The sequence below is a fragment of the Chionomys nivalis genome, chromosome 13, assembly GCF_950005125.1.
Source record: "Chionomys nivalis chromosome 13, mChiNiv1.1, whole genome shotgun sequence".
Lineage (NCBI taxonomy): Eukaryota > Metazoa > Chordata > Mammalia > Rodentia > Cricetidae > Chionomys > Chionomys nivalis.
In genome coordinates this window covers 57,974,323-57,998,762 of record NC_080098.1, presented here as the reverse complement: position 1 = coordinate 57,998,762, position 24,440 = coordinate 57,974,323, and the positions used below count along the sequence as shown (strand labels likewise).

The 24,440-nt window shown below is 44.8% G+C and overlaps 1 protein-coding gene across 4 annotated transcripts in view; it reads right to left on the bottom strand.

Annotated features, from left to right (window-relative positions):
* The window catches only part of Hivep1 (HIVEP zinc finger 1), a 134,931-nt gene that overhangs the window by 28,336 nt on the left and 82,155 nt on the right, over nt 1-24,440 (bottom strand). For all 4 annotated transcript variants that reach the window (XM_057787314.1, XM_057787313.1, XM_057787315.1 and 1 more), the window contains one exon: nt 1,759-7,706. In XM_057787314.1, the coding sequence (XP_057643297.1) occupies nt 1,759-7,706 (5,948 nt within the window). The remainder of the gene's footprint in view (nt 1-1,758; nt 7,707-24,440) is intronic.

Genomic DNA, 24,440 nt, shown 5'->3' with positions numbered 1-24,440 from the left:
TTGCTACCATTTCCCTCTGAAGCTCTGTCTGAGTGGACTTTCTTCACTGTCTCTCCATTCTCCTCCCTCTGATCAGTCACAATCGTTCCTGAAGCTGACAGTCATCCAGACAGACCTTCCACCTGCTGCTTCCCCCAAGAGATTTGAAATCTAAGTACATCATGCCAGAACTTTTTCTGTGGCTTTGTAACTCTCCCCTTGGATTCTGGGGATGGAAAGGAGGATCTTACATATGCCCAACACTGAGTTACAGCTCCAGCCTGGGAGGACCACGCTCACTGGGACATTAGGAACATAAACCTAGATCTGCTTATATCCTCAAGGGGAGGGATGGCCCATCTAGAGTTCCTATTTAGGGAACTTGGGGTCTAAGAAGTTACAACAACAAATCTCTGAATCTGTGGCTGTACCTTCCTTCCCTGGCACAGACGGCCCTCTGTAACCATGTACAGCCCTTGAGCTGTATCCATATTGTCGACTTTAAGCTACTGACAAAACCTCCAGTCCATGCCAGAGTCCCTGCAATCTTTAATTAAAACAATTTCTTCTCATTTTCACATAATTTAAAGATCTACTAATTTTTTTAAGAAAGCCTCACTTGTCTAAAGTATCTATTGCTGCTATCATTATCATCACTATTACCATCATCGACTCAGCTAAGGAACACCACCATGGAGTGCCTTCTGGATCCACAACTCCACAGAACAGTCAAGTTAGGACCATGCAGACGTCTATGTCATGCTAGTATCACAAATATTTCATGCAGAGAGATTCATAAATGCTTATGGATCAGTACTATGTGCTTGTGAATCTGAAGAAGTCAAGAGTTCATCAATAATTCTGAATGCCCAGAGCCTAAGGTAATACTCTTATTTATGTAATTGCTTAAATGATTTCCCCATTTTATTTTCATTTTTATTTATTTATTTATTTATTTATTTATTTTGGTTTTTCGAGACAGGGTTTCTCTGTAGCTTTGGTGCCCATCCTGGAACTAACTCTTATAGACCAGGCTGGCCTCGAACTCCCAGAGATCCTCCTGCCTCTGCCTCCCGAGTGCTGGGATTAAAGGCGTGCGCCACCACCGCCCGGCGATTTCCCCATTTTAAAAAGGCAACAATTCTAATGAGAATTCCACCTATTACTCCAAATTATAATGTCATGACCTTAAATTATTCCATAATTTTTGATCAAATCAACTCATAAGGGCATGAGTTCTTTTATGCATATTTTGGCAGTTATGAATGGCTCTCAGGGGTCCACTCAGAATACTGAAGTGGGCGTGGTGAGAGCAGATCAGTTGATAGGAGGATAGGACAAGTTACTGGACTTTGTGTAGTTCACAAGAGAACATAGCCACTTCTGGTAACCTACAGGTTGGTGTTTCCAAATTAGCCTTGAGAGATTATGGTCATAATCTTCTCTCAGCTAACAACTCATCAATGAAGAGAAAAATCAAAATTCTAACACCCACTGAGTAGAGTCAGCTGAAGGGAAAACCAAAAACAACCCAATAGTCAGTGCCCGGGGGAGTTATTGCTTGCAAAATATTTACAGACAGAATCACTGCCAAAACTGTAGGTGATTCTTCCCAGTGTGACTCCAGGGGAGAATGTCGCCTCCCCTTTAATAATCACACAGTACAACTTGTCACTCAGAATTAAAATACTTATTGTAAGTAGGACACTTAAAGGCATCAAGACTTATTGAAACTAATTTGCACAAACCACATTCGAAGATAAATGATATCTCAAGTACCTTGCTTAAGTTGTTTTTCCACTTGCTTGAATAGACCACTAAATCTGATTGTGAATGGGTGGTTACTGCTTGGCAATACAGTGACTTTGCAGTCTTCTGTTTAGAATTAAGAAGAGAAAGAGCAACTTTTGTAGGCAAACCAAGTGGATTTGGGTTACTGGAGCTCACTGTCCATCCAGTATAGGCTGAAGTTTTCTGGTCGCTCTGAGGCAATGGCAATGACTTCTGTCTTAACAGATAACACCACGTAAAGCTAGTTGCAGTCTTGAGACTGGGGAATGACAGCTGAGTGTCTGAACTGCTTAATAGTGAAACAGCAGGGACTGAAAGCTGACAGGGCCCTGGAGTGTTTGCTTTGTTCTCTTGCTGTTTAGAACCTTGTAGCTCCTCTTCCTGGTTGTTGTCAATAGATTTCAAAGGCAAAACACAGGCACTTTCTGAAGGGACAGGTGAATCTTGCACTGTAGGAGTCACTGATGTACACAACTTGGTATTTTTAAGCTCCTGCAATTCACTGACATGGTCTGTGACCACAAACTTAGAGGCGCCCGATGACAAATTATCAATTGGTAAAGCCGGTGTCAAGTCAGCACTCTGGCAGCTCCTTTCTGGTGCAGGGCACGTGTCCTGCTCTGGGGTCACTCCTTCAAGGGGCTCTGTGGTACAAAGCTGCCTGACCAGCACTGGCTTCTTCTGTTTATTGCTCTCGCCAGCCCTTGAACTCGGCAGCTCCAAGGGTCTAATGTCTGTGTTGCAAACAGCTCCGTTCTCATCTTTAGCCCGCTTCTGGTGCTTCTCCATGGCAATGTCTAAACTGTTTGCTGGGGAAAGCATCCTTTTACTTGAGGCTGAGACTTCTTGTTGCGGGGAGAGTCTTCCAACAGACATCTTCTGAACTGTGGTCACGGACCCTGAAACAGAAGCATTTTGGCCTGTCTCTGGAAGAACACTTTTGCAGGTAAGATCCTTCTCTGGTGCTGGCAATGCATTTTGGAGAGGGTTCTGTGATTCTGGCATGGAATTTTGCTCTTCACTGACTGGCACTATACCCTGATTAGTTTGGCAAACTGGCATGTTGGACAGATCCTGGGTCACTAAGATTTGTGGCAGGGATGTGACAGTGGCAAAGCAGTACACAGGAACTTTACTCTGTGGGGGCACGGGCAGCACAAAGGACGGCAGTCCCTTCTGCCCCTGATCGTTTGGTGGCCTGAGCTCCTTTGACGGCAGAGGGCAGGAGTTAGACACAGGATCGACTAGTTTGGCTGCTAGAGCTACTGAAGCCACACATGGATCTGCTCCGCTTTGATCTGGAAGAACTGGATTAGGTACAGAATGCAGAGGACTAGAAGAGCAGCCCTGGCCGGAAGCGAATGCTGGACACTGAAGCTGGTACTTAGGAGCAAAGCTCCCCTCGCCAGGAGAAGACGCACACACATTGGGGTGTGTACCTGGTTTGCCGCCCTGTGCGGACGCTGGCAGAGACAGTTGTGTGTTCTGATGACTAAGGGGAGTAGGAGTTCTATTCAATAAATGGACACCAAAGAGCTGTTGAGGAGGGAAGGTGTCCATAGAGCTTGAACTTGACATTTCTGGTTGAAGATCCTTGGTCAGGACCTGGGAGTGCACAGTTCGTGCGGGAAACTCAGCGGAAGATGCATCGGGAAGCCTTGGACCCTGAAACGCCATTGCATTCACGCTAGGAAGAACAATATTTTGGAAAGATGATGCACTAACAGGAGACAGATGACAGTCGGAAGCTATGTTTAAAGATATCTGCCGGATCAGTGGACCTCGCCTTCTTTCCAAAAGGGGCACATGTCCGGTGCCCCCAACACCAGAAGAGGAGCTAGAAGGCTGGGACTCAACAAGTGTTGCCGGTGTCGCCTGGGAAGGAGTGATGTTCCCACAGTCAAATGACTTACTTCGGAACTCAGAGACCTCCATCACTGTGGGCACGCAGCCGATCTGCTCGGATGCAGCGCGCCTCATTTCCCTGTGGCTTCCAGGGACACTCAGTGTGTTCGTGCCCAGTGGAATCAGAAGGAACTCAGCTTTGTTGGGAAAATCCATTTTGGGGGATACCTCTGCTTTAGAAATGTCTTCTATGTCTAAGGAGGCTGAGAAGCTGGATGCGTGGGATAAGCTGCTTTCTCTGCTGAGACTCCGAGAGAGAGTGGAATCGAAGCTTGACTCAGTTGAAGAATGCTCTATCTCAGCCAGCCGGAGCCTTTTCTTTTTGGGTGGCAGTTTCTCTGTCGGTAGCTTTGATAAGGTTTCGCTGCGCTGAGGCCAACTGAACTTCTCTGACTTTTCTTCGTCGTGGCTCTGGGCTTCCAGGTCCCGGTCGGGCTCCTCAGTGACCAGAATTTCTGGGACCTGGATGTTGTGCTGTCGGACCAGTCTCAAGGGCTGACCTAATACATACCGCTCACTTGGCATCTTTCTAGAACTTTCCCGTGGCTCTCCTCTAAGGGCCTGTGACGGTGCCATCTGAGGTGGGTGACCTTCCTCTGGGGAGAGTCCTATCACTTTCAGAGTCCCAGGCATGCCAGTTCGGCCCAGCTCCTGTAAAGTAAAGGTGGTGCCTCCTTCTGAGGGCTCCAGCTTGTCAAATGAACTAGGCCTGCTCAGGGAGTTGGTGTGTTGGATGACAGAGATGCCACCCCCTTGTCTCTTCACTTCCATCTTGTCCGGAGCGGCAGAAGTTAGTTGCTGTTCAACCACAGGACATTGCTTTAGGTGTAGGGCCTGCTCAGGGACCCTGGCCACAAGCTGAACAGGAGAGCTCTGCAGCTGGATGCCTCTGGGCACCTGGTCACCTGCTGTGGCAGTGACATGTTTGGGTGGATTGGGAGCAGAGCCCAGGGCGGGCTGCAGCGGAAGGGCTTCCGTGTTCTCTGGAGATGTCCGGCTTTCGCGAGGCTGCAGGTCCTCATCATCACCTACGCTTTTCATTTTCCGCCTTTTCCTTAGCTGGGGCGTCTGCTCCCATACACCTGTGGTGCCAGCAACTCTGTAGTGGAGAACCTGGGGTTGGGCCCCACCAGGGGCAGGGCCGTGCTCAGGCTCTCTCACAGGTACCTTTGTTTTGGGCCCATGTAACTCTGAACAGTAAAATTTCTTATGATTCTCAAAATTCTCCAGTTTCCGGTACCTGTTTCGACAGGTTTCGCACTCAAACATGGTCCCTCGTCCTTGGTGGGACTTTTTCTTTTCTAGGTGAGGGGCTGGGAGCACTTTGCTCTGCACTGGCCCGGGCTCACTGGTGGCTGGGCATCCCTGACAGCTCTCATCCGCAGACGGCCCAGAGCCCAGCGTGTGGTTCTCACTGACTGTCGAGTCCTCCACGGCAGCCTGTCTGACCAGGGGCCGGTGATGTCCACTTGGGGGAATGGACGGGTTAGGTCCCGACACAAAGACATCATCATACAAGGTGCCGATTTTATCATCAAATGACTGGCTTCCTCTTAGAGGGGGAGGGGGCGGGATTATATTTGCAGGGACTGCTGAATATCCTGTGGTTGGCATGGAGTTACTTCTCGTAATAGGCAGGCAGTCCAAGGAAGGAACGGACAGGAGGAACACTTGCTTTGACTTATCGGTGGGGGTGAATGGGGACTTTGGTATATCAGAGCTGGAACTTGTTCTCCGTCCCATTGGTTTTAGGTCAAACTGGAAGGAATCTTTAAATATGTATGATTTGGGGGAGTCGATGCTTCCCCGTCTGGAAAGCGAGGTTCTCCGGGGCTTCACACTATCCAGTTGCTTGTCATCAACCAGGGCTTCATTGTCAGATATCAGCTTTGAAATCCTTTCCTCCAGAGTTTTCGTGGCCAAGGGTGGACGCATCTGTCCTGCTATAACTGATGACTTCTCTCCAGTGGCCACAGCAGCTGGTGCTGGAGCACTAATTCGAGGCCCCGGGGGTCCACCGCTCTTAGCTGGGTCGGGATCCACGGTGGGAAAAGTTCTGGCAAAAGGAGTCGGGGGACTCACAGCCTGATCAGCACTTTCAGAACGTGAAAAGTAGCCAGAATCAGTACTTCCTAAGCTCCGTGGACTCAGCAGCAGTTTTCCTTGCTGCTCCTGGGGATCGTCTGTGGCCTGCTGCCTTTGGAGTTGCGCATGCGCTGCTCCGCTGTGCACCTCCTGCCTCCCTTCCGACTGTGTCACATCCTCTTTCTGATGGGACTTCTCATCCGTCTCTAGGGATGATATCCTGGCTGGATGCGACAGTGTGTTTGCAACATGAAGATCCTTCTGCCTCTGAGTGCTAGGAAGTTCCGGCTTGGGACTGGTCCCCGGTGGACTGTCAGTTCTTAGTGTGGAAATACTTACTGGGTGGACCACAACTTTTGGTAACTCTGTCAGGGCTTGTGACTCAGAAGGTCTGTCCTGTGAAGAGAAGCCACTGACCACATTATCTGAATTGCTTGAAACAGACTTGGGTAAAACTTCGGGATTGGATGTCTTCTTCATTATTTGCACAGGCTGTAGGTCCATAACCCCTGGATCATTCTGCCTCCCATCTCCAGGCCCTTCCTCCTCACTCTCCCCACTGTCTTCCACGTCTGAATGGATACTAAGTGCTTTGGGGCACTCTTGGGATAAGAACAAACCGCCAGCCTCTGGCTGTAAGACGAGACCCAGTTTGATAGTGTGCGCATGGGATTTTTTGTGCTTATACAGGTTACTTTTAGTCTTAAATGAAAACCCACAAGTCACACAGGGGTAGGGCCGCTCTCCAGTGTGGGAGCGGATATGCTTTAAGAGCACGCTGGGCTTCGCACACGCTCTATTGCAATATTCACAGATATATTTGCCTTGCTTTTTGGGCTTCTGATCTCGCAGAAGAAGATTGCACATTTGTTCCATACTTTGACTGACAACAGAAGCGACATGGGTTGAACTGTAAATGGGCCCTGGGGGCGACTGTGTGGAGCTGGTAGGGCTTACTGACGCGGGTGACACAGAATCCATTTGCTGGTGTGGAGGAGTAACCTGAGTTTTACTGGAGGGAGGCATGAGACCTACACTTGACGGCACTGCTATGTTATAAATCGGTTCAAGTTTAGTGTTCTCGTGGGTGTACAGATTTGTCAATGATCCTGTTAAGCCCAGACGCTCCTGAAGCTGCTGATTCTGTTGGCTAGGTTTGGGAACAAGGTTGTCGTGTGGGGTATACAGGTGAGAGACAGGCTGAGCTGCAGCTTGCTCATTCTTCTGAGCAGAGGCCTCAGGTAGGGGGTATGAGGTACACGGAGAACACTGTGATTCGGCAACCAACTCCTGGGAAGCAGGATTAGAGATATCCGGGGAACTGTTCTTTAACTTACAAGGGGGCCATACAGTTTTATTTGGTCTCAGTTTTTCTGTCTTAATTGCACAAGATGAGGCCTTTTGTGACAAGGTGCTCAATTCTGGCTCCATTGCTTTCAGTAAGACATCGAACGCGGTACTTGTATAGGAAAGGGGCGTGGCGCTACAGGAAGGAGAGCTACATTCACTATTGTCAGTCCTGGTTTTACTGGGTGAAGAGCTGGAGTCCTGCTGTCCATCAGGGCCACTGATCCTGGCTGGGTCTGAGCCCTCGGACCTCCATCTCCGCAGCTCCGAGCGGTGGTGGGGAAATGAGGCCTTCTTTGGGGAGACCGAGTCTTCAGATTTTGAGGCCTCGGCAGTCATCCCAGCTATTTCTCCATTTTGCTTGGTACATTGCTTCCCAGTTTTAGCAGGGGCACAGTTGTGTTTCTTATGAGCATCTGATGCATCCTGGACGACACTGAACGCCGCGGACTCTTCTGTGTTCTGCTTATGTTTGGTCTGAAGAGGATTCCTCAGGGGGGATTTTGGTATTTTCTTCAAGTGATTCTCAGCAACAATCTTTTTTCGCTTCACACCTTTAAGAGACTCAGAGCCTCCTTTAATGCCAGCCTCTAGGATTTCTGTTACGACAAAAAAAAAAAAAAAAAAGTAAGAAAACCGGTTGGTAAAATTATATACATGTCATGATTGTTTAACAACTACAGTTATGATCAAGAGAGCAAAAGCCTCCTTTAACAGAGCCATGTCCATCGTGTGGACATTTTAAGAAGGTTTCCAATCAAAAACCTACAGAAACACTAATACAGAGGTCATGCTGAGTGGTTCTGAAATACTCTGCTCCATTCTGGAGAAACCCATGTCATGGAGCTAGATCCTTTCCCATTGCTCACAGAACAGTAAAGAAGATACTGACCTTATTTTAAAGTGCTTTGGAAGCAAATCAGTTTAAGTCAGAAACTACCTACAACTTCTCTAAACTATTATGTATTTAGGAAGTGATTAGTTACCATTTGTTGGATCCTTGGGCATACAGACAGAAATTATTTCTCTATATAACATTATTTTATAAAAGCCAAGGTTTTAATTGATTACTTTCACATCACTGTCACAACGCACATATTTGAAATTCATATTACAGTACCCACTTGGCCTTTGACGATGATGCAAGTTTACATACAATGTTCTTTTCCTGCTGTGACATGTGTGCATGTGCTCTCATACATACACTGAGTGAAGAGAAGACAGTGACTCCACTGTAGACACCTTCACTCCCTGGGGCATGATGGGAAGGCAGGAGCATCACTCAAGTGCTGCAGTGAAGCAGCATAGAAGAACCAGCTGTTTTCTGTAGAGCGGTGCCCGGCACGTCTTTTGTATCCTTCTCGGCACTCTTTTATGAAGTGACATTTTCCTCACTGGCTTCCCCTCAAGAGACACATAACAAGGCTTCCCATGACTTGCTTGTGATACTCTTTGAGCTACAGACAAGGGTGACAAACTGAGAAATGATGATCACTCTAAAGGAGAGTAGTTTCCCCTCCCATTTCCCAGAAGCCAGGAGATGAACTGTCACCAAAGTGAAAGCCATTAGGCTCTGAAAATAACTCAACTGGCAAGGATGAGAAGTCACTCAGGAGGGGTGGCCCATGGACCTGAAACCCTGCCTACACCAAGACACATATAGTCCTGCCTGGGTACTGATGTGGGCTTCCCCTCTGTGTGCTGTGAATACCAATGGTTAATAAAGAAACTGCTTTGGACGTATAGCAGGGTAGAATAGAAGTAGGCAAGGAAAGCTAAACTGAATGCTGGGAAGAAGAAGGCGGAGTCAGAGAGAAGCTATGGGGCTGCTGCTGGAGATAGACATGCTGGAACCTTGCCAGTAGGTAAAATATAAAATAATGGAAATGCATTAAATTCCGATGTAGGATTTAGCCAATAAGAAGTAAGAGCTAATAGACCAATCAGTGATTTAATTAATAGTTTCTGTGATTATTTCGGGAGTGTGAGAGGTCAGGAAACAAACAAGTGGCCACATACAACAGGGTATGTATAGTAATTTTACTGTTTCACATACTTTTTGAAATAAGCTGTTTTCAAGTGTTCATATTTTTAAATCAGATCTTGCCATGTAGCCCAGGCTGTCCCCTAGACTGGGATTATTTATTTATATCACCATGTCAGGCTGTTCCGTTGTTGTTGTTGTTTTAATTAAATGGTGCCTACCATTGCAAAGAAATACACCTGTAGGTGAAAGTCAAAATCATGCTGTTTTAAATAAAAGTAATAAAATTTTGGTTTTGTACAGAAATGAAAGATGGTTATAAAGTGCACGCAGCCTATAACCTTAGCGCTCAGGAGGATGAGGCAAGTGAAGTATATGCTTGCAGCCATCTTGGGTCACACATAAGACTATTTCAAAAGAATGAGAAAATAATAGATTTCCTAAATATCTATATTTCCTTGTTATTTCCTTAAAAAAAATCTTCTATAGTTAAGGATTGGAAAAATATTTTTAAGCTACATCTTCCTATTTCAGATACAATCTGACCCCTCTATCAAATGTCGTATTTCTACCCAGTTTGTAAAGTTGCTTATTTTCAACTCTTCATTTGTATCTTTAACTTTAGTATATGGCTACTGTTGTGTGCATCTGTGTCATATGCCTATGTGGTTGTGCACCTGCGCTGTATGCTTATAAGCGTGTGCACATCTGTGTTGTATGCTTATAAGTGTGAGTTCACCTTTGCTGTATGCCTATGTATGTGTGCATGTGTGGATGCACCTGTGTCATATGTCTGTGTGTGTGCACCTGTGTTGTACACCTATGCATGTGGAGGCACCTGTGTTGTATGTCTTGGTGTGTGTGTGTGTACTTGTGTTATACACCTATGCACGTGGACACACCTGTATTGTATACCTATATGTGCAGGTGCACCCATAGGTACAATGTAGAGACCAGAGCTTGCATCGATTGGGTATTCTTTTACATCTCTCCACCCATTTCTAAGGCAGGGTTTCTCACTGAACCCAGACCTTGTCATTTGAGCTACACTGTCTAGCTGGCAAAGCTCTAGGATCCTCTTGTCTCCACCCCAGCACTGGTATCACAGGCATGTGCCACCACATCCAGCTTTTCTGTGGTGGCTGGGGACTGGTCAGGTCCTCATGCTTGAGACAAGCCCTTCACCCACTGAGTCATCTCTCCAAACCCTCTTTTTAAACTGTATGTATGTATGTATATATGTATGTGAATATCTATGTGCCGTGAAGCATGTAGAGTTCAAAGGAATTAGTTCTCCCTTTCTACTATGTGTGTATCAGAGATAAAATTCATCAGGCTTGGAAACAAATACCTTTAAATGCTGAACCATCAGGCTGGCCTATTTTGTTTTTGATATGTGGTCTCTGTAGCTCAGTAATCCTCTTGCCTCAGCCTCTTGAGTACTGGGATTATAGGTGTGCGCCCCCAACGCTGGCTCCACTTGCATCTATACTATCATCTAATAAACACTTCTTCCCTTCAAAGTAATACATTCTCTGCTACCTTCTGTCAGCTTAGTTTACTCAAGAAAACTTTTCTTCTAGTATAGCTCCCAATATACTTTCTAATACTGTTTTCTGTGGGGTAAGGTTCTCTTACTTAATGTCAGCCATGTATTGTGAGTACCCTCACAATGATTTATACTGCTTTCATATCAACTCTCCTTTTCTTTCTTTGGTTTGTTCTGTTTGGCTTCCTCTGTAATTCCCGAGTGCTTTTCCTTTATGCCAACAATTCTATTTTTAAGACATTAAGCTCTTAACAATTTTGATTTCATTTATTAGCTTTGGAGTGAGGTTGTTATTTTATTCTCTTAGTTTTTAGTTTCCCATTTCATCTCATTTTATTCTCTTAAGTTCGAGCTCTTTTTTTTTTTTAACATTTATGATGTTATTAACTTAAGGTTACTTCTGTTTCCTTGAAAGCTATTTTTGGTCTGTCTTTCATGTTCTCATAGCTTTTCTTTGGATAAAAATATGGAGGCGCTGTCACTAAAGGACACATTCAAGCTGCATTTCCTTCTTGCTTTTGCTAGGATTCTGTCATAGGTACCTGGACAGGGAGAAAGTGCTGCTGATGTGCAGAGGGTCGCAGAGGGTCCTTCAGGCTGTGTCGGAGTGACAGCGACAGTACAAATGATAGTGATGACGTGACTTTTCACGGAGGCAGAAGGCAGAGCCTATGACCAGTTTGCCAAGGTCTTTATATGGGGACATGGGATGGGCAGAATCATTTCACTTGGCAGGCCACAGAACCTCAATTCAGTATGCGTGTATGAACTGAAAACCAGAGCTGGAAATTCAGGGCAAGCCATTTTCAACAGGAAAATGGTTAGGCTAATCATGGCAGAGCCAGTTAACATAACATTACTGGCCCATTTAAAATAATCCCAAAGATTATGCAGCAATCTGAAAATTAAGATACATAAAGTACAAATGCACATTCTTTTCTTTCCCTGGAGAGAGGTCTGGGCTAGAGGCAGAGATCTGGGAATACATAGTGAGAGCTGCTTTTGTAAAAGTAAACAAATGGCCGGCCACAGAGAAGGTGTTGTGGACAGAAGAAGAGGTCTGACACCAGAGCCTGGGTAATTGCTACATTTAAGGATGAGCTGGGAATCACAAGAAACAAGGTCAGAATTCAAAAGATACAATGAACCCTATGATAGGGAAGTGTCTGGGGACCAGAGCGTAGGCAGTTCTCACAGTACAGCTGTTCTGGCCAAACACACAGGATGGTATCAAGGCGAGGTCACCAGGCTTGCTGATCATGGGAATGGGAAGGATGCCCTCATGTCTGAAAACATGGTCCATGGGCTCTGGAGGTCAAACCCATCTTCATGGGGGACGTATGTGGAGGAGGGGAGAGCATTGGGCCAGTGGAAGCAGACTGCCTCCAGGGAACACAGTTCGGAAGGGAAACCCTAGATGTTACTGGCAGGGCAGGGGAGAAGAAACTCCTCAAGGGAAGAGGGCTGGCTGTGCTTGTAGACAGAAATGTACCCTCAGCAGAGAGGAGAATGCGGACCCAAGAGGAGAACTAGAATGTCAAATTATGGTGAAGAGACAGAATCAGGACGCTACGGAGCAACGAGGACAATTGACTGATTGCTGGAGACAGAGATGGCAGGCATAGTTTCAGAGGTGGCACATCTGTGACTTGCTCCTGGCCTGAAGCAGGCCAGAGGGAGGCACTTTCAAGTCAACGGAGGTTCACAAACATGTGTTTAGAGAAGTGTTTAAGACACATATAGAAAACAGCAAGGAAGCTCTGCTGCACACACACTGTGAGTGGAGGACACCGTGGACCAGCAGGTCACGCTCAGCCCTGAAAGGTGGGAATCTGGGCAGAACAAAACAGGAAGTCATGGAGGTTCACACCAAGAATGTGGTCAAGAAATATTAATGTGATGGTGGCTTCTTAAATCTCACCCATCTTCCCAACCTCTGTCTACTCTGTTTTTACACTACTTAAAGAAAATCAAACTATCAACCCAAAACTTTGTATTGAGAAACAATTTAGCTTTCAAGGCTGAAGGTTAAAACATGCAATAGGGATGCTACAGCTCAGTCAACACCGTGTTTAGTAGTCAAACATGAAAACCTGAGTCTGAGACTTAACATACAAGGGGAAGAAAGGAAGGAAGGAAAGGAGGGAGGGAGGGAGGGAGGGAGGGGGGAGGGAGGGGGGGAGGGAGGGAGGGAGGGAGGGAGGGAGGGAGGAAGGAAGGAAGGAAGGAAGGAAGGAAGGAAGGAAGGAAGGAAGGAAGGAAGGAGAGAGAAGGAGGGAGGAAGGGAGCCAAAGGGGAAGGAATGGAGGGATGGAGGAATAGAGGGAGGGAGAAGAGGAAGGAAGAGAGGAATGGAAGGAGAGAGGGAGGAAGGGGGAAAGGGAAAGCAAAAAGAAAGGGAAGGAAAGGCAAAGCAAGGGAAGGAAAGGGAAGAAGAAAATGCTGGCTGTGGTGGTCCATGTTTGTGGAAAGTGGAAAGTGGAGACAGGAGGATTTCTGGGCTGGCCAGCTAGTCTTGCAGAATCAGGAGCTCCAGCTCAGAAAAACAACAAAAGTGCTAGAGGAAGAAAACCAATGCCAGCTTCTGCCCTCAATACACACAAGCAATACACACATGAACATATATAACCCTCACATACAAACAAAGGCAAAACAAAGAATCAGAAAAAATGAAAATGGACTTCCTTGCCAGCAGACCTGTACCAAAATGTTAAGCCTTTAATCTGAACCTATGCACATAAATGAGCTCTGGAAGTGAACAGAAAAAGGAATTCTCAAAAGATTGGCAAAGCTGCCACTGCTTTGAAGTCCACCATGCTAAAGATGTTATCAAAATGCTGTATTTTCCACATGGCCACGTGGAAAGCAAATAATGGCCAGCAAAATGAGGACACCCCAATCCCTGGAACATCCGAGGACGTTTCCTTCAGGGCTGGAGAGGCTGTGCAGCCTGATGAGATTATAAACTTTGGAATGAGGAAATTATCCTGAACTGGAAATGGGAATCTTTCAAATTTCACAGCAGAATCTCTGGCTAAACAGCAGCCAGGAAAGAGACTGGACCACGAGACCTGGCCTGGCCCTGCTGCCTACAAAGCCGCAGAAGGACTGGGTTATTTACTCCTCGGAGTGAAAGCACAAGACCTGGAGTTCTCAGACTCTTGTGTCGAAGGTCTGGGCCCAGAACAACTGTTCTCAGAGATGGAACCTTGGAGAATAAGCTGGATTATGGGGGCTCAAATTTCATCAGAAGATTGATCAATTAATGGGTTCATAATCAGATGGATTACTGCAGAGCAGGTATTCAGAAAGTGGGGTTCTGCTCTTCACTGTCAGGTTGTCATGAGATAAATAGTCTCTCCAAGATTCTCTGCTTTACTTCCTGCCCAAAGAAATGAAGGTGGACCACCCAGCAACTGTGAACCAAAACAAAATTTCCATCCTTTAAACTATGTCTTGGGTGTTTTGTTTAGCAAACACAGCTGACTCAAACTGTGTGTGCTTAGTGTATGCAAACTGCTGGATTCAATTTGCTCTCCTCCAAAATAAAGCAGAAATAACTGAACACAAAAGAATGAATAAACAAATAAAAGGAGAGAAGAAACACTGAACCCTGAAGTCTGAAGAAACCAAGAGTGGCCATTAGTTGTGAGACAATAAATCAGTCTGGGAAGAACTAAGGCATATAGCCACAATATCGAATCCTGCCAACAGGCCAAATGAGAGAGAAAACAGATTATCTCTTATCACCTCTAGAAAGAACACAGCCCTCTGACACCTAGGTAGAGCGCACTCTACGACGACAGAATGACAGGCAGTGAGTACTTTATACTGCTCAGCCTGTTCAGGGGTGTAGCCCAGTGGTAGACTGAAGGCCTCACATGAAGCGGGGTAGTAGGTTCAATGCCCTGTACTGCACACATTAATAATAATCATCATCTTAGTGAATGAAAATAAAAATTAACTGTCTAGAGCAATCGAAGCAGACTATCTCTGCCAAGGTCAAACTACACTGCTAAAGTTAACTGGGCACAGCATGTCTCCTGACCACAGCAAAGTTCAACCTGAAAAAAATAGCAGGAGATAGCTGGAAAATTAAGCCAAGCAATTCTAACTAGCTAGACAAAGAGGAAAAGGAAGTCACCAGGGAAACAAGAAAAGTCAAAACAAAACTTGCAAATGAGGAAACCATGATGAATAATTGCTTTACACCAAAGCCATGCACGGCCACTAAGCCACACACCATAATGCCATATACAGCCACAAAGCCACGCATCGCCACAATCCCACACATCAACACAAAACCAGGTGCCACCAAAAATGCCACACACCAACACAATGTTGCACATCACAATGCCACATACCACAACAATGCCACGCACCACCACAATGCAATGAACCACCACAATGCCACACACCTCAACAAAGCCATGCACTGCCACAGGGCCACTCACCACCACAATGCCATGTGCCACCACAATGCCATTCACCATCGCTCAGAACCAAAGCCCAGTGACCTCTCACTGCATGACTGGGACAAGAGGAACTCTGGCAGAACCACTCCTGTTCTTAACCATTTCTTGAGAGCAACCAGCTTATACAATAAGCCAGAAGTGATAAGGACAAGCAACATTTTGTGGGGATAGTCTTCACATCCCAAAGAACTGACCAAAGGCCTTGAGTGGTTCCTCCTTACCAAACTTACAAAAACCAATCATTTCACTTGCACCAAAACTGGTCAAAAATAAAATAGAAAATGCTTTATTTATAGCAAAAATCTGAAAACTCAAAAAAGTAAATTTAATGCCATCTATTAAAAACATGCAGGAAATACAACAGTCTTGTGGTATGATGTACCTGGAGCATGGTACCAGTCTCAAAACCGTGGGGGGTGGCACTTCATGCCTCTGGCAAAAATCAGTATTGTGAAGGTGCCAACTCAATTCTTTTCAAATTTCCATAATTTACAAAATTTCAAGAAAAAAAATCCTTCAGTTTCTAATATGACAAGTCATAGTGTTTATTCAGAAAAATAAACCTAAATTAAAAAACGGCATTCTGAAAAGTAACCTCCATTAGACAAGAGCGTTCTGCCAAGACCTGTAAAGACAAAGTCATGGCCAAGACACAGCACCCCCCATATCAGATCAGTCGTGAGATGGAAACTTATAAAAGTTTAATATGTTATAAAGCCAGAGTTCACAACCTTAGAGAAAGGATGGCACCATTTTCAATATAAGAATCTGATCTCATATATGAGATGAGAAAATAAACGTAGGCTGTAAGCAAATATCGTGCAATAAATAAACTCAAAGATTCAATATAAGAAATAAAACCAGAGAGATGGCTGGAAAAGCACAGGTGAAGTCTTGGCTTATCTTATGCTGGAAACATAGTAAGTTTTTAAAAAGCAAGCAAAAGAAAAGTGATTTAAATATATTAAAACTACAATCTCTAGGCATGTAAATTTATGCAAATAAATATATAGTAAAAAACTGAGAAATGTACCTGTAGTAGATGAAAGGTTGATAGAGTAATGTGTAAACAATTTCTATGTGAGATTTCTGGTAAAGGAAAATGAAGTAATGAAGAACTGGTTAGCTAAGCAAAGCACCAGCACGTTCAGCTTGGAGGTAACAGAGCACTAGAAAGATAAAGAAGTTACTAAGTCAAGATCCATGAGGAATTAAAGTCCCCCCAACAACTCAGAACATTAGTGTCCTTTTCCCCAGGACAGGTGGGCATAATCAAAAGGGAGCTTAAGTCTGTGTGGTTCTGGCTGTCTAAGCAACAGTAGAAAGGCAGACTGTGGGGCACACTATGAACGGTGTGCATGCTAAGTCCTGAATGGTATCCTCTCCGGAGCTTTAGGGTCCTTGGTTTAGGAGTGACAACGACCTGGAGGAAATCTGTGCTCTGTATGCTGCAGTTCACCTCTCAAGGCTCCTCGAGTCAGAGCCCTGAAACTATCAGGATCATCTGAGACTGCTATTTTCCTAGAAGCCTGCAAGAGGAAAATTGATCTTCTCTGAAGAAAGATTTCAATTTAGCCTTCAAGATACTTCCATAGTTTTCTAATAAAATGTCCAGTCACCTGAGAAAAGACCATTACCATAAATGTAGTGAGAGAGCCAATAAGCCAAAACAAGTAAAGACTTTATGTGTGTTTATACTGTTGAATACTAAAGGTCTAGAGGACCACAGGGTACAACAGAGACACTGTAGACAGGAAAAGCAAGCAATAATGCAGCAGGGCTTAGAACCTACTTGACAGATTGAAGTTTAGATTAGAACTGGAAAAGATAATATGCTGAAGGACATGTCAGCGGACAAAGGATGTCAGACCCTAGTCAGTTATGGAAGGCCTTTGGGGGTCTTTGATGGTAAACAGTGATGTGGGATGTCCTTTTGTATATGTGTTGCTTTTATCGGCTAATAAATAAAGCTGTTTCAGCCAATGGCTTAGTAGAGTAAAGCCAGGCAAAAAATCAGAACAGAGATATAGAGAGAAAGTAAACAGAATAAGAGAAGCCATGTAGCTGCCAAAGATTAATAGAAACGGGTTGTTTAAGATGTAAAAGTTAGTTAATAAGAATCCTGAGATAGCCGGGCGGTGGTGGCGCACGCCTTTAATCCCAGCACTTGGGAGGCAGAGGCAGGTGGATCTCTGTGAGTTCGAGACCAGCCTGGTCTACAAGAGCTAGTTCCAGGACAGGCTCCAAAACCACAGAGAAACCCTGTCTCGAAAAACCAAAAAAAAAAAAAAAAAAAAGAATCCTGAGATAATAGGCCAAGCAGTGTTGTAATTAATATAGTTTCTGTGTGGCCAGGAACAAACTCTGTTTACAAAAGAGTGGGCATTCTTTGTGGAAATAAGATAGAAAAAAGGGAGTTACAGTTTTTTTTTTCTTGCTGATTTTTTTTAATAATTAATTAATTTAATTATTAAAGATTTCTGCCTCTTCCCCGCCACCACCTCCCATTCCCTCCCCCTCCCCCAATCAAGTCTTCCTTCCTCCTCAGCCCAAAGAGCCAGCAGGTTTCTCTGCCCTGTGGGAGGTCCAAGGACCACCCACCTCCATCCAGGTCTATTAAGGTGAGCATCCAAACTACCTGGGCTCCCACAAAGCCATTACATGCAATAGGATCAAGAACCCGTTGCCATTGTTCTTCAGTTCTCAGTAGTCCTCATTGTCCATTATGTTCAGCTTTAAAAGCACTCTGTGCTGCTATTAATATAGCTGAGCAAATATCCCTGTGATATGAATGTGCATCCTTTGGGTATCTGCCCAAGAATGGTATTGCTGAGTCTTGAGGTAGATTGATTCCCGATATTCTAAGAAACCACCATATTGATTTCCGAAGTAGCTGAACAATTTGCACTCTCACGAGCAATGGAGGAGTGCTCTCCTTATTCCATATTCTCTTCAGCCTAAGCCATCATCAGTGTTTTTGATCTTAGCTATTCTGACAGTCATTCTGATTTGCATTTCTCTGATGACTAAGGATGTTGAACAATTCTTTTAAGTGTATTTCAGCCATCTGAGATTCTTCTGTTGAGAATTCTCTGTTTAGATCTGTACCCATATTTTAATTGGATTATTTGGTATTTTGAATAATGCAACTATATTCATAGCATCACTATTTATAATAGCTAGAACATGGAAACAACCTAGATGACCTTCAACCAAAGAATGGATAAAGAAAATGTGGTACACTTACACAATGAAGTATTACTTAGCAGAAAAAGCAATGATATCTTGAATGCAGGCAAATGAATGGAACTGGAAAAAAAATCCTAAGTGAGATAACCCAGACCCAGAGAGACAAACACAGTATGTACTCACTCATAAGTGGATATTAGACGTAAAAGAAAGAATAGCCAGGCTACAATTCACAACCCCTGAGAAGCTAGGCAGCAAGGAGGGCCCTAAGAGAAAAATATACATGCATCCCCCAGGGAAAGGGAAATAGATAAGCTCTCCTGAGTAAATTGGGAGTGCTGGGTGGTGGGGAGAACATAAGGGAACAGGAAGGCTGAGTTGGGAGAGAAACAGAGAGGCAGAGCAAGAAAAGAGATACCTTGATAGAGGGAGCCATTATGGGGTTAGGGAGAAACCTCATGCTAAGGAAATTCCCAGGAATCCATAAGGATGACCTCAGCTAAGACTCTAAGCAATAGTGGAGAGGGTGGCCTTCCCCTGTAACCATATTGATGACTACCTTAATTGTCATTATAGAAACTTCGTCAAGCAACTGATGGAAGCAGATGCAGAGATCCACAGCTAGCACTGGGCCAAGCTCCCAGAGTCCAGTCAAAGAGAGGGAGAGAGGATTATATTAGCAAAAAGGTCAAGCCCATGATGGTGAAACCCACAGAGACAGCTGAGCTGAGCTACTGGGATCTCACTGACTCTGGACTGACAGCTGGGAAACCTGCATCAGAACAAACCAGGCCTTCTGAATGTGGGTGACAGTGGTGTGGCTGGGGCAGTCTGTGGGGCCACTGGCAGTGATAGCAGGATTGGTTTCTAGTGTATGGTGTATGAACTGCCTTCTTGGAGCCCATTCACTATGGAGGGATACCTTGCTCAGCCTAAGTATGGGGGAGGGGCTTGGTCCTGCCTCAACTTGATGTGCCAGACTTGCTCACTCCCTATGGGAATTACCCTTTCTGAGGAGTGGATAGGGAGATGAGTAGGGGGAAGGTGAGGGGAAAACAGAAGGAGGGAAGGGAGAGGGAGCTGTGATTGGTATGTAGAATGATAAATAAAAAATAAAATAAAAGCACTCTATGAAACACAAGCAAGATAAACAGAGAGAATGTCACCTGTGCTCCACAGTGGGAAAGTGTAAAAGTCAAAGACACCATTCTTAGTGGAAAAAGTGTATTGGTAAGAATTTTGAAAACCCGGATTACTCTGAAGGACCAACAGTTGGCATGTAATATTACAAACTGCCCTAGGGGAAATGAACTTTCATGCCAGATTTCTACCTTCCCGCCCCAGCTGGACTTCTTCAGACTGAAGGTGAAGTAGATATTGCCTAAAAAATGACACTTTCAAGAAATTGTCACAACAGGGACATATTAACAGAGAAACTCAACCCAGGAGATACATACACTGATAGAAAAGGTCAACACAGCAAGCACTAGCAGAGAAATTCAATATAACAGACACATATTAACAAAGAATACTACATGACAGGCGCTAATAAAGTCAACACAGCAGCTATATTAATAGAGAAATTCAAAACAACAGACAAAACACTAAGAAACATAGCAGACACACATTAACAGAGAAATTTAACACTGTTCTTTAAGCAAAAGCAAACCTTCAAAGAGAAAACTCACATAAGGCAAAACCACCGGCTAAAAAGTGACTCACAGGTGAATGTGCCAAAAAGCCTAAACTATGCTAAAGACTGAATCTACAAGTCCTCCAAAGGCGCATTGTTTAAGGTTATTCCCAGCTTGGCACTGGGTAGTGGTAAAAGCTCCGATCACACAAGTCTTAGGTCTTTGGAGACATGCCCTGGAAAGGGACTGTGGACACTCAGCCTCTCAGCTGCCACGAAGAGAGCGGCCACCTTGGTTTCACACTACCACCAAGCCGGGCCTTTTCAAGGCCCCAGAACATTCAAGTCAATCAACCATGGACGGAATCTCCCACAAGGACGAGCTAAAAGAAACCTTTCCTAGGTGCTTATTATCCGACATTCTGTCAACATGACAGAATGCCAACTTACACAAACTACATGAAACATAGTCAAGTACAAAGAATTCAAACACAGGATAACTATGGGCTAGTCGAAAGCAGGGCAACGGATCAGCCCAGGGAAGAGGAGAGAAATAATGACAGGATCAGTAGCTATGCCTGTGGTAGCGGCTGCATCCTCTTTCGTCCCTGGTGGGGGAATTCCTGTCACTCACCACATCTCTAAATGTTGGATCCTAACAATACTTTGCCACAGTTACAACGTTACCCACCTGCCTTTTAAAGGTATTGCCAAGGTGAGAGTGGGCAACACCTAGTGCTGGTTCTAACCATCTCATCCTTTCCATAAGAACCAAAGAGAAAGTTACACAACTGTGCGCCCTGAGACAGGTTCTTCAGCTCTGCCACAGCCCGCCTGGCAAAGCAGTAGCAGATCACTATGAATGATGCCAGGTGCTATGAAATAACTCTGTCTTCTATGTTTCTCACACGCTCTGATTTTGAAGAGTGAACCACGCAAATTAGAAACCCAACAGGTAAAAAGGAAGGAAGGAAGGAAGGAAGGAAGGAAGGAAGGAAGGAAGGAAGGAAGGAAGGAAGGAAGGAAGGAAGGAACCCAACAGGTAAAGCCTCTGTGGTGGTGCATACTTTAATCCTAACACTCTGGAGGTAGAAGGAGGCAAATTGCTATGAGTTTGAGGCCAGCCTGATCTACATAGCAAGTCCAGGCCAGCCAGGGCTAGATAATGAGATCCTTTCATAAATAAATAAGAAAGAAAGAAAGAAAGAAAGGAAGGAAGGAAGGAAGGAAGGAAGGAAGGAAGGAAGGAAGGAAGGAAGGAAGGAAGGAAGAAAGAGAGGCACTGTAGAGCTGTCAGCACTAAGAACTTATCCTGTTCTTCCAGAAGGCCTGAGTTCATTCTGTCAGGGAGTTCCCAAGAGTCCGTATTTCCAGCTCCAGAAGATCTAATGCCTTCTTCTGGAATCCATAAGTACCAACACACACATGCTATACATACACACAGATGCACAACTTAAACAGAAACAAAACGAAGTCTAAGCCAAACTATTCTCATGTATTTTTGCAGGTTCACAAAATCCACGAATAGGAGGTTGACTCTGCATTTGATTAAAACAAGATGAGAAACAGTTACATCTCCCTGCCCGAAAGTCTTTGCAGTTGTTTTCTGGTTGTTTCACTTTCATGGGAAAGATTCGAAGACCTTAGTGATTTCTTTAGGGAAGTCCAAAGATCTCTACAAGTTAGGGCTGCTTTCATCCAGCTCCAGGATTCTCTCACCCGACGGCCGAGCCCACAAGAGCCACATGAGATAGTCATTTTTCCAAGCAGCAGGTGCTCTCAGGATCACTATCAGATGACACCCGGAAAGCCTCCAGTCAGAACCACTGGAAGCTCGACATTTCTTACAGCAGGGGATATGGCTACCAGTTTGACAACTGCTTAAAGAGTGTTTGCTCTCTGAGTTTCAGTGGTTTACCGGCATAACGCTGACCCCTGGTCACAAGGAAGGTTATAAACTGTATAAGATACTGTCTATTCCAAAGGTAGGAAAATGTGGAATTTCCTGCACATTTACAATATTGAACTGTCAGAAATGTGGAATCCTCACGTCAGGGTTTCCCACCCACCAAGCTAGAAAGATGCTGATATTACGCAATACAAGTACAGAAGAAGAGTCTCATTCTTTATGCTTAAACAAAGTCTTGAGGAAAAAGCAATTTGTAGCTGTCCATAGACTCCATCAGAGGTTAAAGAATGAAGCTTTTTGTTACTGAGACGAACACCAACAGTTTGTAAGCATCACTGTGCCAGATAATTGAAGATACTAAAAGAAACAATTTGCTTCGGATAAGCAATCTAGGCAACGTGTACCACGAGAAATAAATAGCTATTTAACTACACTTGAGAAATGAAAGCAATCGTGTGCATTGTTTATGAGCCCTGCCTGTTAGGTACAGGAATCCATCTTCTCCCACTCCCCACCCATCTTTATGGATTCAGCAACCGTTAAAGACCTTCCCAATGCACAGGCACCTATGGGCTCTGGGAGATGACTACAGGCAAGCTCAAGCTGGAGGGATTACAGGATGAGACCCACAGCAGGGAACGGTAGGGTGGGAGGAAGAACTGAGATGAAGACCCGAGGGTCACCTTAGGGAGCTCCGCCTTGACAGGAGAAGGCTAAGGGCATGCTCAGTGGGGGGCCTGATGAGCCATACCCCACAAGCTGAAACAGCCACGGCCACCATCCACGGGGTGGTGGATGGTGTGGGTGGGAGGACGGAGCCCCTACAGTCTCTCCCCACAGGGCACAGTGCTCATCCACAGCTTAGCTCTCTCTAGCTCCAGCTATTTGTGAGTAACCACACTTGAAAACTTTACATAGAAAACTCTAGAAATACATAATTCATAAGTTCAAGTGACTTTTGTGATAGTACCTTGCTATAAGGACTCTATTTTGTTGTTGGTTGACCTTCATCAGAGAAATGTAGATGGGGGAAATCACAGCAAACAAGGGACTCAGCACTGTGCACTCGGCCTGGACAGACAACCACTGCCCAGACCCTAAAACACACACTAGCTTCCCAGCATCCCCAGCATCTCATGCCTATCCTGGCCATCCACCCAAATGCACCTGCTGCTTTCCAATCTTTCCCAGAATGAAATCATTTCGTATCAGAGCCTTGGTGATAAGTCCAAAATTCTAATCCAATATGCCACCTTCCTACAAAGAACAGAGTCTGTGGAATGCTCTGGGGAGCGGAACAAGAAAGAGCGCTGTGGCTTTGATAAAATGGCATTTCACTTCCAACGCACTTTGCTATTTGCATTTTCCAAGTTTATTTTCTGTATCTCTATTGCTTCTCTGACCTCAGTCCATCTCCCTCCTTCATTTCTATTTCCCGTTCTTTTCCCCTTGCGTTATACTTCTCACACATCTGTGGGTCTTTCTCTTGCTGTCGGTACTGTTGTTTCCTTGAGGAACACTGAGCGAGTCCCTATGGAAGGAGCCAGGTCTGAGCTTGCTTTTTCTTTTATCTGTTTTTACAGAGGCTACGCTTGCAAAGCTAGAGAAAAGCACAAGCAGATAAAGAGCCACACACTCTCTCTTTGAGTCAACCTGTAACATTTGTTATAAAAATACTGAGGTGTGCGGTTATGAAGTTAGCTGTAGCTGCCCGGTCACTGGCCCAGGAGTGAGTGAGCACATGAGATCTGCTGTCCTACAGTCCTGGGGTGCTGTCCGGGTGCAGCTCAGGCCACACACATCCTTATCTTGGTTACTCTTCTTAAAACATGAAGCTATAGTAATAAACACATTCTGTAAAATGTAAAAGAATCTAAGGCAAATGGAATTTTTCAAACATTTTCATTTCTATACAACCAGAACACACCTGCTAGGCAAACAGGAGAGCACTGTGTCATGTAATGGGTAGTGACCTGCCTCATGCTAAGCAGGGTGGCTGTGCAGCTCACAGTCAACAGCAGTCTGCTGAATGATACACTGCAAACTGCACACACTGCACCCTGTAATGAACTGCTTCATGAAATTCACGTCATGTTCGCGACCTAACTCTCTAATTTAATTACCAGCTTGACAGATACTCAGTGGCACCTTTAAAAATGAAAAGGAGGGGCTGCAGCGAGCGGTCAGCAGTTATGAGCACTGGCTGCTCTTTCCTGGAACCTATATGGCAACTCACAACGGTTTGTAACTCCAGTTCCAAGGAATACATCAACCTTTTCTGGTCTCTGTTGGCACTACATACATGTCAAACATACAAACATACGCACCGGCAAAACACACACACCAAATTAAAAACTGAAAAAAGAAAGAAAGAGAGAAAGAGAGAAAGAGAGAAAGAGAGAAAGAAAGAAAGAAAGAAAGAAAGAAAGAAAGAAAGAAAGAAAGAAAGAAAGAAAGAAAGAAAGAAAACTTGTAAGGAGTTTTTGCCTCCTGTACTTCACACAAAGCTCGGGGTGTTATACTCTAAGACGGTGAGGATAGACTAGTTAAAGACAGTTACTTTACATGGAAGGTTTGATTCATTCCTATCATTA